The sequence below is a fragment of the Odontesthes bonariensis genome, chromosome 4, assembly GCF_027942865.1.
Source record: "Odontesthes bonariensis isolate fOdoBon6 chromosome 4, fOdoBon6.hap1, whole genome shotgun sequence".
NCBI lineage: Eukaryota > Metazoa > Chordata > Actinopteri > Atheriniformes > Atherinopsidae > Odontesthes > Odontesthes bonariensis.
Window position 1 is genome coordinate 17,688,267 of NC_134509.1, and position 13,080 is coordinate 17,701,346.

The following is a 13,080-nucleotide window of genomic DNA, read 5'->3' on the forward strand; positions in this document are numbered from 1 at the left end:
GGCTCAGGGTAGACTGGCACAGTCCCAATCGGTTGGCCAGCTGCCTCTGGAATGCCCCGGTTACTATAGGTGTGCACATCATCTGTGAGCACAGGCAGCGCGTGGCTCCTCGCTGTGTTGCGCTCCAACGCCGGCCGCAGCTCTGCGCACAGTTCTAGGAGGATTTCCCTCAAAACGGCTAATGAGTCAGTCGCCATCATATGCCAGCTAATCCTCTCTGTTGTAGTGAACACACGCTCTCTTCGAATTGCACCATTTGCAAAGTCATCTAATACTGCTAAAGCAGCCATTGTTTTTAATGGTATGCATTGCACCACTTTGCGCTGCTTTTATATCCACTCGTGTAAATGGAGACACATGGGTGTATTAATTGTTTATCAGTATTAATTGTTCATCTATCTCAAATGTGCACATCACTGTCTGAGGACTAATTGTTTTCACATTTATTTATTATAACAGTTTCCCAACATCACCTTAGGTGTCGCCAAAGAATCAACAGCTGCAGAAAAGTGCGTACGCCAGCCCTGAAGCTGCCGTGAGGCACCGCACATTTCCACGGTCTTTTCGTTTTTGATACATCTGATCGTTGACGTGAAAAGGTGCGTACACCACTATTTTGTGCGTACGCATCCTTTGTACATGAGGCCCCAGGTCTTTTTGGAGAAGTTCTCAACATCTGAGAAAAGTTCTTATCATGTTACAAAAGTTCACATCCCTCAACAACCTTGTGACGAAATACCCTAATTTCATAAAAGCCTTTATCCCTCAAGAAAACCCTTACTTCTTTGAGAAAAGGAGGATGGAGTTTATTTCTTCTCTAAAGAGATGCTTTAAAAGGGTTTAAAGTTTGGTTTGGATCAGTTTAGATATAAAAATATTTCATATTTTGTGTAACAAACCCAAATTTTGACCAATAAATTAATTTATATCAATCTTTAAGATATTTTTATATAAAACACATAAATGCAAATTATTTAGTCTCATATTGAGCTGAGGCTCATCAAACTGAACTTTACATCCACTGTGAGGACATTCTTTTTTGGCGTATCTTTGTCAGCTGAAACTTCCAGTTTTATCAGTTAATCAGCGTACTGAGGGAGCTGAGATCATCAATTCAATTCAATTCAGTTTATTTATATAGCGTCAAATTATAACAAACGTCATCTCCAGGCACTTAAATAGTATAGTCAAATTCAAGCCAATTGGAGTTCAATTCATTGTAATCATAATCATTTTCAAAATAATCCAATACATTCATATAGAGCCAATTCAAAAACAATTTCCTAGCTAAGGAAACCAACAGATTGCATCAGAGGAAACAAAAATGTCCACCTGTGATATATTATGGTTCTTCATATGGTTTCACTATCAGAGCCACCTACGATGTCCTTCCATCTCCAACTAATCTCCATCAGTGGTTTGGTGAAGACCCTACGTGCGTCCTGTGCGCCAAGCCAGCCTCCCTCCGACACATACTTACAGGGTGAAAAACCAGCCTCACCCAGGGACGGTACACTTGGCGCCACAACCAAGTTTTGAAGAGCCTTGCTTCCACACTGGAGGGAAAACGATCCAGCATCAATTCCCTACCGCTGCCAACATCTAAAACCTCATGGGAAACTGCCTTTGTCCGTGAAGGGTAACTCTAAACCATCAGAGAGGAGCCAGCTGTGCCCAGCACTCGACTGGAAGATGCTGGCAGATGTTGGCAAACAGCTGGTTTTCCCATCAGAGATCGCCACTACCACCTTGAGGCCTGATCTAGTGCTCTGGTCGCCCTCCCTAAAGAAGGTATACATGGTCGAGCTCACTGTACCCTGGGAGGACTCCATAGAGGAGGCATACGAGCGGAAACACCTCCGGTATTCCGAGTTGGCCGCAGAAGCTCGACATCAAGGCTGGAATACTGAAGTCCGCCCAGTGGAGGTTGGGTGCAGAGGCTTTGTGGGAAAATCTGCCACAAAACTTCTGAGGGACATGGGACTTAGGGGCCAGAGCCTGCGCACAGCCGTCAAAGACGCATCAGAGGCAGCCGAAAGGAGCAGCCAGTGGCTTTGGCTGAAGAGGAACGACCCCAGTTGGGCCCCCAAGTAGTGCAGCAGGAGGTATGCGGTCAGCCAGCCTAGGCCTGACTCAGGGAACTGGACGCCCCTGCCATGCATAGTTCCCTGAGATGTCTGCCAACAAGTTGACTTTCAGGCTAATTGGGCTTGGGACGCAAGCTCAGGACTGATCACCCTGCAGCTGGCCGCCTCTGGAGAGGGTGTATAGTGTTAAGGCCGAAACACCCCATGACCCAGAGGTACACTACTGATGATGCGTACCCGCAAATTCCTTCTCCCTCAAGTCCACCAACCTCCAGCAACAATTCCTCAAAAAGCCTCCTCCTCAACTGCCTCGTACACTCAACACCCTTCAAGTCGATTGTTTGTGTCACGAGCCTTCATTTCTACTTCAAGTCCACCATCTGCCATTCACCTAATGTCAACTTAGAGTATGTGTTTGCACAAGAATATTAACACCTCATTCTGTGTATTCTGGAACCATTCATCATGAAGGTCGGAGCATGAAAAAGTTAAAGAGCAGTGGACCTTGTGGAACTCCATAGAGACCTTTTCTTTGTTGATTTAAAACCACCTAAGGAAACATGGAAACCCATCACTTTTTTTTTTTGTGCCTTTAATGCTAGGCCAGTCTGAAAGAGACAGGAAGCAGGGGGCAGAGAGAGGGGAAAGACACACAGCACAGGGTCTCTTGGTGCGGGAGTTGAACCGGGGCCAGCTGCAGCGAGGACTGCAGCCTCTGTACATGGGGTGGCTGCTTAACCCACTACGCCACCGACTGCCCCGAAACCTGTTACTTTGGGGTACAGTTAAGATCCTGGGGCCGGATTCACAAAGCATTCTTAAGAAAAAAAAAGTTCTTAACTGGTACTTTTATCTTAACTTTTGTCATAAGAAAAAAGCTAAGAACATTCCATATTCACAAATAAAATTCTTAAGTTTTTTCTTAACTTTCATGTTATCTTTTGTCTTAAGAACGATGTTAAGAATAATTGATATTCTTGAAAGCTTAGTTCTTAAGATTCTTCTTAGTTTTCCTCTTAAAGGGGAACTCCGGGGCAATTGAAGCGTGTTTCCATTGCTAGAGGTTGTCAAATACTGATACTAGGACACAGAGAGGTCCAGATCTGTGCTCCCTGTGTGGAGATCGCTCTGTCCGCACAGCATGTCATGCGAGGCTAATACGTGGTGGCTAAGGGGCAAGCGCTAACCCTTCCACGTAAAACAACAACTTACACACTGCAGAAACGTCACACCACTTTATAAACCATCCGACAATAAAGTCACAAGCCTTGCCATCGAAACCATATGCATGGTTCTTACATTACTGGCATGGGGACGTTACAAAACAACTTTATAAACAGCATGTCACTCACCGGCTGGTTGTAGGCTCGCGCATGTGAAAGCCCAGAAGAGTCGATGGAGGATAATCCCATATACAAAACAATTATATTCTCTAGAAAAACTGCGTTCAAGTATTTAAAACATTACAACAATACATGCCCAGTAATATTGTTGTAATGTTTTAAATACTTGAACGCAGTTTTTCTAGAGAATATAATTGTTTTGTATATGGGATTATTCTCCGTCGACTCTTTTGGGCTTTCACATGCGCGAGCCTACAACCAGCCGGTGAGTGACATGCTGTTTATAAAGTTGTTTTGTAACGTCCCCATGCCAGTAATGTGAGAACCATGCATATGGTTTCGATGGCAAGGCTTGTGACTTTATTGTCGGATGGGTTATAAAGTGGTGTGACGTTTCTGCAGTGTGCAAGTTGTTGTTTTACGTGGAAGGGTTAGCGCTTGCCCCTTAGCCACCACGTATTAGCCTCGCATGACATGCTGTGCGGACAGAGCGATCTCCACACAGGGAGCACAGATCTGGACCTCTCTGTGTCCTAGTATCAGTATTTGACAACCTCTAGCAATGGAAACACGCTTCAAATGCCCCGGAGTTCCCCTTTAACTTTAAGACAACCCTTCACCACATCTTAACACAGCAACAGAAAAAAGGCAAGCCTCTAATATTATTTATTTGAACACATTTCTACAAAAAAGAGAGAACCTTTGTTTAAACTTATGTTATGTAAGTTTGTTACCAATTTTTTTGTGTATGTTTTATTAATTATATTGGGTAGGTTATATACATTAGGCTCCAACTTACAGTTAGCTATTATTTACAATGGGCCTTAGCACTGTGTTTAGTATATAGGCTATTGAATGTAGCCCACAGCACTGAGATATGTTGACCATAGATCATGAGGCCAAGGCCTATTTCAGTTGATAATTTAATCAGTCATTTCATGACATTTGGATCACAGTCATTTCATTACGCTACAGTCGTATAGTGTGGATTATTTATTAATGACTATAATGTACACACTGACTGACTTTTAATGACTATGTAGAGGCCTACACATTAATTGATTACTGACCTTGTTGTCTCTACCAATTTCTAGATGGAGATGTTATGGCTTTTCCCAACATTCTAAGAAGTTCTTAAGTCATAAAAATACGAAGTTCCTAAGAAATGCCATTGTTCTTACGAAAATATTGAGGAATTTCACTTAAGATAAATCTTAGGAACTTCCTAGTTTTTTTCTAAAGAATCTTCCTAAGATTTATCTTAAGAATAGTTTTGTGAATCCGGCCCCTGACCTCTTAAACCTACTGAGTCGTGGAGCTCTTAGAACAGTGTTGAAGGCTGGCGTCAGATCTATCGGAACTAAAACTGAAGATTTTTCTTTGTTGCTTTCGAGATCATTGATTACTTTGAGTGCAGCTGTGGGTTTAAAAGCAGCTCCTGAAGATCAGTTACTTCAGAAAAAGCAGCAACCGAAGGCTTTTGTTGGTGGAAAGGATGTTTTTGTTCTCCTACTGAGTGGTTTCATCTCTGGCTCTACCTTATTGATCTGATTGATTGAAGCTGCTCTGTGATCTTTGATCAGTCCAAAGTCTGGAGCATAAGAAAAACAACTATAAAAATGGTAGAAATGCTTCAGTGTTTGTACATAAACAGCAAAAACTACTTTAATTATCCACATTCAGAGGAAAATGGTCAAATCTTACTTTAATTGTATCATCATCATTGTCCATTGTTCATATATCTGTGTTCAACATGTAAATGTTTTGTTTTTATGGAATCATGACATAACTGTTTTTAATATTCAGGTTAACAATATCCAGTTCTTTTACAAAACTCCTGATCCAGACCCGACCCAGAGCCCCGATCAGAGTCCCGATCAGAGTGCCGACCCAGAGTCCTGATCAACAGTTCTCCAGCTTCCTGAAGCTCTTTCAGAGTTTTTCTTTGGACATTTTCTGCTTTTTGCCTCATCTTCAGTCCAGTCCTTGTACCTGAGCATCTTCAGAGGAATGTGTTTTTTCTTTGTTAAGCCACTTAACTCTGAGCTATGAATCATTCGGGCAGAAAAAAGGCCCCTAACTCAAGGGATGAACCAGTGTTGTGTCCACACATAACAGACAACTTAGCAAAGAAGCCATTTTAAATTGGATCTTTAGGCACTTTGTTACCAGCAGCCTGTCACAGAGACACATCATTTGTTCCCATTTCTTTAGTTGCATCTATGAAAAACAGCAAAGATAACACAGCTTGACAGACAGAAAATAGGATTTCTGCAGCAACAAGGTGATTCCCAACCCTCTTTGCTTTGTGGAGAAATGCATCATCATCCTGAAAAATGAGCTCAGCTTCACCAAACCTCCTTCTGATTGATTGAAAGAGAAAAGAGTCCAACAAGTCAGGTTTTTTTGCTCTGCTTGATTACAAAAATTTTATTTTTATCTATTTTTTTTAACAAGACCATACTTTCCTGCTGTTGAATACAATGCATCTGTCTCATATCTCTTAATAATTTATATTTTTTTATATATTTTTTCACTAAATAAAACATCTGAATAAACATCTGTTGAGTGGTTATTCCATGTTTTTTATGTTTTGGGGGTCATATTTGTCACTTCCAGCCCCCAAAGAAAATGTATTTACAAATTTTGTAAAAATATTAAATTGGTTTTCCCTGTTTTTACATTTTCCCATGAAATGATGATAAACTGAGTTACTTAAAAGTCTTAAATACTGATATTCCTTTAAATTTTCTGCACATTATTTTTTCTCGTTTGGACTGTTTGGTCTCCTCTGGGATTCCATACCCTGTAATGTTTTTAGCAGCTGATGCCTCTTCTTCTTCTTCTTCTTGCTCTATTCCCACTCCAGCTAAAAGGCTAATGAGCTCAGCAGCTACCGAACAGGAACCATGGAGGTGAGCCGGTTCATGCCGGGACAGCGACACGGTGTCACCGGGCCCTGATAACGGTTATCCACGCCAGTGAACCCCTCTGCTCCCCCGCTATCAGTGTAGGTTGCTTCCTTGGTTCGCAGTCCTCCGGTTATCTTTCCGACTTTTGCCCTCTTCATCCCGCTGTTAGCTTGGGAGCTAATTAGCTGTTATAAAGCGGAGCGGCTGTCAGAGGCTAACCGATCGAACCGGACTGGAGCCGAGAGCAGCGGGATGTGCCATGGCGTCGGTTCGGGTGGCTGTGCGGGTCCGGCCCATGAACAGGCGGTGAGTTATTGACAGTAACACGGATGTTTTAGTGAGTTTTGGTTTGGTTTTGGTTTATTTGGTGCTGCTATCCGGAACTCAGGTGACTGTTAGCCGCAGTGATGATGCGTTCACTGTGCTGCTGTGGAGGCTGAGCAGATGAAGCTGGGAGATTTTCTCCTTGATCTGACCCTCATTTCTTTGTATATTTCCATGAAAACAGGAAACGGTTCAATGATTTATCGAAACATGTTTCAACATGAATATAAACCCAGAATCTGAGGCAGAAACAGAGTTTGTTCAGTTTTAAGCAGCTTTAAATTGAATATCTGGTCTGAGCTCCTTTATTCTCCAACACAGCCTGAACCCTCTCAGACGAGCTTTCTGTCCTTTCTTTAAGGAGTCTTCAGGAAAAGTTCTCCAGGCTTCTTGAAGGACATCCCAAAGCTCTTCTTTGGATGTCGGCTGCCTTTTGTTCCGTTCTCTGTCAGGATGATCCCACACTGCTTTAATAATGTTGAGGTCCGGGCTCTGGGGAGGATTCATCCCTCCATCAGACCTGTTGCCACTGATTTTCAGCCCACTTCTTGTGTCATTTGGCACAGCTCAGCCTTTTCTCCCCGTTTCCCTTCCTTAAGAACGGCTTCTTGACAGCCACCCTTCCATGGAGCCCATTTCTGATAATCTTGGGCCGACAGCAGATGGATCAGCTGAAGGTTCAGATGCATCTCTCAGCTCCTGTGTCAGGTCTTTGCTGGATTTTATTCCTCTTACTTAAGGACATCACTTTCAGATACTTTATTTAATAGAAAATAGTGGAATATGAATCCATAAAGACTCAGAACATCAGAACCTGATAAATTTGCAGTGAGGATGCACCTTTTCTTATTTAAATAAAAGTCTGAGCAGCTGTTTCCCTGATTTAAAGCTGAGAATAAGTCCATCCAGATCCAGGATCCCTGTGGAGCTTCTTCTGGCTCTCATCTTTCCACCAGCGTTAAAAAATAAAAGTCACATGACTCCCAGCTGAGAGCTTTTTCATGCTCTGTGTTAAATTACTTTAGTTACTGATTATTTTTTAATTCCTCTTTCGTTTTTGTAAACCTGCTCAGATCGTCAGATCTGTCAGTTAGAGATCTGCTGATTCTTCCAGAAAGTGACAGTCACTCATTGATTGATCAGCTTATCAGTTCCCAGCTGTGATTATTGATCAGTGTCTGTTGTTTAAAATGGTTTGAAAGCAGCAAAAAAACATGATCATTTTAATTTAGGAGGAAAGTCCTTTTAAATGTGGATGTTTGTGTTGTTTATTCTGTGAATAACTACTTTTTAAAGGATCATTTCACACATTTAATGTACAGGGAGTTAAAAATGTGAATTATAATTAACACGAGGGTTAAAGTTCATCAGCTGAGATACACTCGTGCTTAAAGAAGTAAAACTAACTTTAAATTAAAGGGAAAGTTTGATTTTTCTATTGAAGTAAAATAAGGATCAGATGTTCTGAAGAGAACGCGTTTGGTTCAAGTTCAGTTCTGGATAAAAACCGCTGAAACAAACTTGACCCAGTGACCCGTGACACAGTTTGTGGCCGTCGGCCTCTCGGTCCTCTTTTTTCCAACAGGCCCTTGAAGTGAACGCAGCAGTGTTGCATAACGTTGGAGGCGTTCGCTGAATCGAGTAAACCTGCCGTTCAGGTTCAGATATCAGCCCGGTTTGTCGGACAAACAAAGAGCTTCACAAACTCTCTCAGAAGAAACGCTCAAAGTTCAGTTCGTTGTGTTCGCTCTGAATTTACGACTGCTGTGAGGACCCTGAAGTGATCGTTCAGCAATGAGCTGAAAGTGCAGGTGCAGGACACACACTGATCAGCAGTCAATAAAGATCAAATATTGATCTATTTCAGGCTGGCAGATTCAGAGCAGTGAGGCCGGAGTTAATCTGTTAAAGGGAAGAAAAAACCTAGTCTTCAAACTGCAGTGAAAAACGATAAAAAGCAGGTGATTCCTGCTAATTTATCCACCACAGCTTTGTTGAGGAGCTCGTTGTTTCTGTCCTGATGTTCAGGTTTGGTCAACTGAGCGTGTTAGAGAGTGAAGCTTCACAGGTGACTGAGGTGAATCAGCTGCAGCACATTTATCCTGACAGGACTGTCAAACTCACCTTTATTGATCTCTTCCAGGGAAAAGGACCTGACTGCAAAATGCATCATCAAGATGGACGGAACCAAAACCTCCATCACCAACCTGAAGGTACTTCCTCATCTTTCAGAGCAGTCTCTGATACCAGCTGTGTTTTCTACCCCTGGTGATGTGTTTTGTGCTTTAAGATCGCAGATGGTGTCGCAGGAGATTCCACGAGGGACCGAACCAAAACCTTCACGTACGACTTCTCCTACGACTCGTCCGACTGTAAGAGCGCCGCCTTCATCTCTCAGGAAAAGGTGAACAGACCTCACGTCTTTCTGCTGTCTGCTGGGTTTTTAATTCTCTTGTTATTTCATCATGTTTCGGACGTTTCTCTCTGAGAGCTGTGGATGATTGGATTGAGAAGCTGAAGCTTCATCTTCTTGTTCTTCTTCAGGTTTTCAGAGATTTGGGCTCCGACGTCCTGAAGGCGGCGTTTGAGGGCTACAACGCCTGTGTCTTCGCCTACGGTCAGACCGGCTCGGGGAAGTCGTACACCATGATGGGAACTCCGGTAAGACAGACGCTCTCAACCACAAAGGCTGAAGATAAACAGCGTGACAGGATGATTGATCTGTCGGTGATGACATCTCTGAGCGTTCGGCTGAATTCCTCCGACCTCTGATTAAAGCTGCTAAACGCTGACCAGGAGTCTCTAACTGTTACTAATTACTTTCTTGGTGTTTTCTGAGTTTAACACAGTACTCATGTTCCAGAGGAGTCGGATCTCCATAAACCGAATAAAAACATGGTCCTGTGTGGAAGGAAGGCAGATGTTGGCTCATTTAGCTGTACGGGGGGGGGTGTCTCCACATTTAAGTTCAGCCTCTTTACTGAGCAGGTTCCAAAACACGACGGCCTTCTGCCTCTTCTGTTCTTAACCTTGAAAAGTCTTAAAGTTTAAGGACTTGTGTCCATTAAAGAAAAACCTCAGAGTTCCCCCAGAGTTCCCTCACAGATCCATGAGAGATCCCTCCCTTTATTATCTCTGTCTTCGTGTTCAGCTGGAGAACATCTGAAGTGCTCTGAAGGGGAGGTGGTATCTGGCTTTCTGGATGGAGCTGGAGGGAAAAACCTTTTCCTTCAAAACGATTAACAGTTACATCCAAAAGTTTTGGTAGTGTCAGAGGCTGCGGTGCGTCTCAGTGAGGTATTGATCACTGCCGTTCAATCAATACGTTCAGTATTTGTTATTGAGGGATCTGAAGAGCAGCAGTTTGCTACAAGTGATGAAATCAGACGTCTGATTGGTTGATTAAATTCAGACTATCAGACGCTGATCAATCGTGTGACCAACAGTAAGGAAGGAAGAGAAAGAGGAGGAAGAACAGATGATGGGATGGAAGAGTAAAGGAAAGAGGGGATGAGGGAAGAAGTGGAATGTAGGAAGGAAGAGATGGAAATAAAGGATGATGATGAGTTTCCTACCCTGGATGTCAGACGTGAGTGTTCCTGACGGTCGGTGTGACGTCTGTTTCAGGGAGACGCTGGTCTGATCCCGAGGTTCTGCGAAGGTTTGTTCAGTCGCATCCACGAGGCCACGCGGTGGGACGAAGCCTCGTTTCGAACAGAAGTCAGGTGAGTTTCCAGGTGTTTCCTGTGTCGTTCACACATCAGTTCATCGTTCATGGAGGATGGTCGTTCGTATCGATGAGTCACACTTTGTTTTTGGTGACTGAGAAGGAGCTTCAACTTTTTCTGGTTTTCTTATTTTCATATAAATAAAGTTTTACAGGTTATTATTTTGAAATAAAACATATAAATGGCTAAATAAATAATAAATATGATGGTAAATATCAACGTTAACACAAACTGAAGTTGGTGCAGCTTGAGATAAAAGACTAAAGCTTTGGTTCAGATGATTAAATCATCCTGCAGATCCTGTTTGATTTGATCGTTTGTCTTCAGCTATCTTGAGATCTACAACGAGAGGGTGAGAGACCTTCTGAGGAGGAAATCCACGCAGACCTACAACCTGAGAGTCAGGGAGCATCCCAAAGATGGACCCTACGTGGAAGGTAAGACCACCAGGGCGTAGAAACTACTTCCTGTTTGAGGTCATTTCAGCTGAACGTTTCTGATCAAACTTCTCATGCTGACGCTGTGGCTGCTCAGATCTGTCCAAACACCTGGTGCAGAACTACAGCGACGTGGAGGAGCTGATGGAGGCGGGGAACATCAACCGCACCACCGCCAGCACGGGCATGAACGACGTCAGCAGCCGCTCGCACGCCATCTTCACCATCAACTTCACGCAGGTTCTCCAGACTTTAAGTTAAATTATTCCTCTAACAGGAGAAGTCTGTAAAGTTGTAAAGTTCAGATAAAACAAACGTTTGTTGTTTCCGGCTCCTCAGACGTGAAGATTCAATGCTTTTGACTTAAAGGTAAACTGATAAAAATGAGCTGTGTGAATCTTTCCCGTCAGGCCAAATTTGATGCAAAGATGCCGAGTGAAACGGTCAGTAAGATCCATCTGGTCGATCTGGCAGGCAGTGAACGTGCCGACGCCACCGGAGCCACCGGCGTCCGGCTGAAGGAGGGAGGAAACATCAACAAGTCTTTGGTGACGCTGGGAAACGTCATCTCTGCTTTAGGTCAGAAACACAGTCAGGAAATGTTGATGCAAACAGCAAAATTAGAAAAGCTTCATATTTCAAAGCTTTTTGACTTTCTTGAGGTGTTTTTACTACTTTTTATAAAGATTTTAGTTCAGATTTGCTTGGATGGAAACACAGCTGGTGTGTATTCCTCGATGCCAGCTCACCTTCAGGCCCAAAGATTCCTCTTTGGAGGGTCGATGTTGGTGCATGTTGTAGCGTTTTGCTGCCACTTGGGGGCGGTCTCTTAGATAAGTAGAACAATCTGAGCTGTTGGCTTCTCTTGGTTGTGTTGGTGCTGTTGTTGGTCCTTTTTCTTTTTTTTTTTGTAATTCACTTTTTTATTGCTTTTCAACAGTACGACAAAAGGAACAACATATATGAACAATGACAAGAATAAAACAACATAGCATGAGAAAAAAAAAAAAAAAAAAAAAACAGAAAAAGAAAAACCCACACACAAAACATTACTCGCTAAAAAATGCTTACATAAACTAAACTAATCCAAACATAAAAATAATTACATACATCTACATACACAGGGTTAACATCTCCAGCATCTCACCTGGCTCCCTCACTCACGTCCAACAACAAATTAGACTTTTGTCACAGTTAGGACACATCTCGCCATCCACATAAAGATTCATCAACATTTCCCCACCAATCAACCATCTCGCACCACCCTTATGAAGGGACCCCATAGTTTCATGAATATCTCCTCCTTATTGTTCAGCCTGAAAATCAGTTGCTCGTAGCTCGCTATTTTGTTCATTTCTCCTAACCACTCTTTAAATGGTATGATATTTTTGGTTTTCCAATGTCTTAAAACAACCCTGCACCCTGTAGTAAGGGCCAATCTACACCATAAAGTTTGCTGGAATGATAAGTCTATTCCCTCTGTTATTATGCCCAAAATACATAGGGCGGGGCTCTGAGATAAATTTGTCTTGAACACTTTGTTAATGAAAAATATTGCATTTTCCCAAAGGTTTTGTGTCATTTCACACTCATACAAAATGTGTAAAAGTGTTCCCTTACTCCTCTCACATCTCCAGCACAAGTCAGATTCACAGAGCTTTAGTCTCGCCATCTTACAAGGAGTCCAATAAAGCCTATGTATGATTTTATATGTAATTAAGCGGGTCTGTATTTCTCTAGATGTCTTATACCAGGATCCGGTTATTTCCTTCAACTTCTCCATAGTTATCTCACCCCGTAGATCCTCATCCCATGCTCTCTTGAGACCCTCAAGTTTTGGTGGGTGGGATTGTCTCATAAAACTGTAATATCTAGATGCCCCACCCCTAGTCCCCTGGTTGCTCTGGACTAGTTTTTGTAACTCAGTTTGAGGTAACAAGGGGAGTTTTCGTTGTGCAGACATTATACAGCTTCTTAATTGCAGATATTTCCAAAAGTCTCGTTTTGGGATTCTGTATTTAGTTGCAATTTGTGTAAAAGACATAAAATTGTCCCCCTCAAAAACATCCCCAATATAGCTAATCCCTGCTTCAATCCAGGACTTCCAATAGATAGTTTTTTTTCCAACTTTCAATAGTTTGTTATGCCAAAGGGATGACCTTCTAGTAAAAAAAGGGTTTAGTCTAATAATACGATGTGATGCTTGCCAGGTTTCCCTTGCAAACAACAACAGTGGGTTTCTATATGGA

General features: G+C 42.6%; 1 protein-coding gene across 4 annotated transcripts in view; it reads left to right on the forward strand.

Annotated features, from left to right (window-relative positions):
• Positions 1 to 6,267: 6,267 nt before the first annotated feature.
• kif16ba (kinesin family member 16Ba) overlaps positions 6,268 to 13,080 on the forward strand; it is a 28,374-nt gene continuing 21,561 nt past the window's right edge. For 3 of the 4 annotated variants that reach the window (XM_075463269.1, XM_075463268.1, XM_075463270.1), the window contains exons 1-8: positions 6,269 to 6,648; positions 8,810 to 8,879; positions 8,957 to 9,070; positions 9,211 to 9,327; positions 10,294 to 10,391; positions 10,722 to 10,831; positions 10,929 to 11,071; positions 11,242 to 11,410. In XM_075463269.1, the coding sequence (XP_075319384.1) occupies positions 6,602 to 6,648; positions 8,810 to 8,879; positions 8,957 to 9,070; positions 9,211 to 9,327; positions 10,294 to 10,391; positions 10,722 to 10,831; positions 10,929 to 11,071; positions 11,242 to 11,410 (868 nt within the window). In that variant the 5' untranslated portion in view covers positions 6,269 to 6,601. Of the gene's footprint in view, positions 6,649 to 8,809; positions 8,880 to 8,956; positions 9,071 to 9,210; positions 9,328 to 10,293; positions 10,392 to 10,721; positions 10,832 to 10,928; positions 11,072 to 11,241; positions 11,411 to 13,080 lie in introns of all 4 variants that reach the window. The other variant, XM_075463267.1, reaches the window with a different exon arrangement.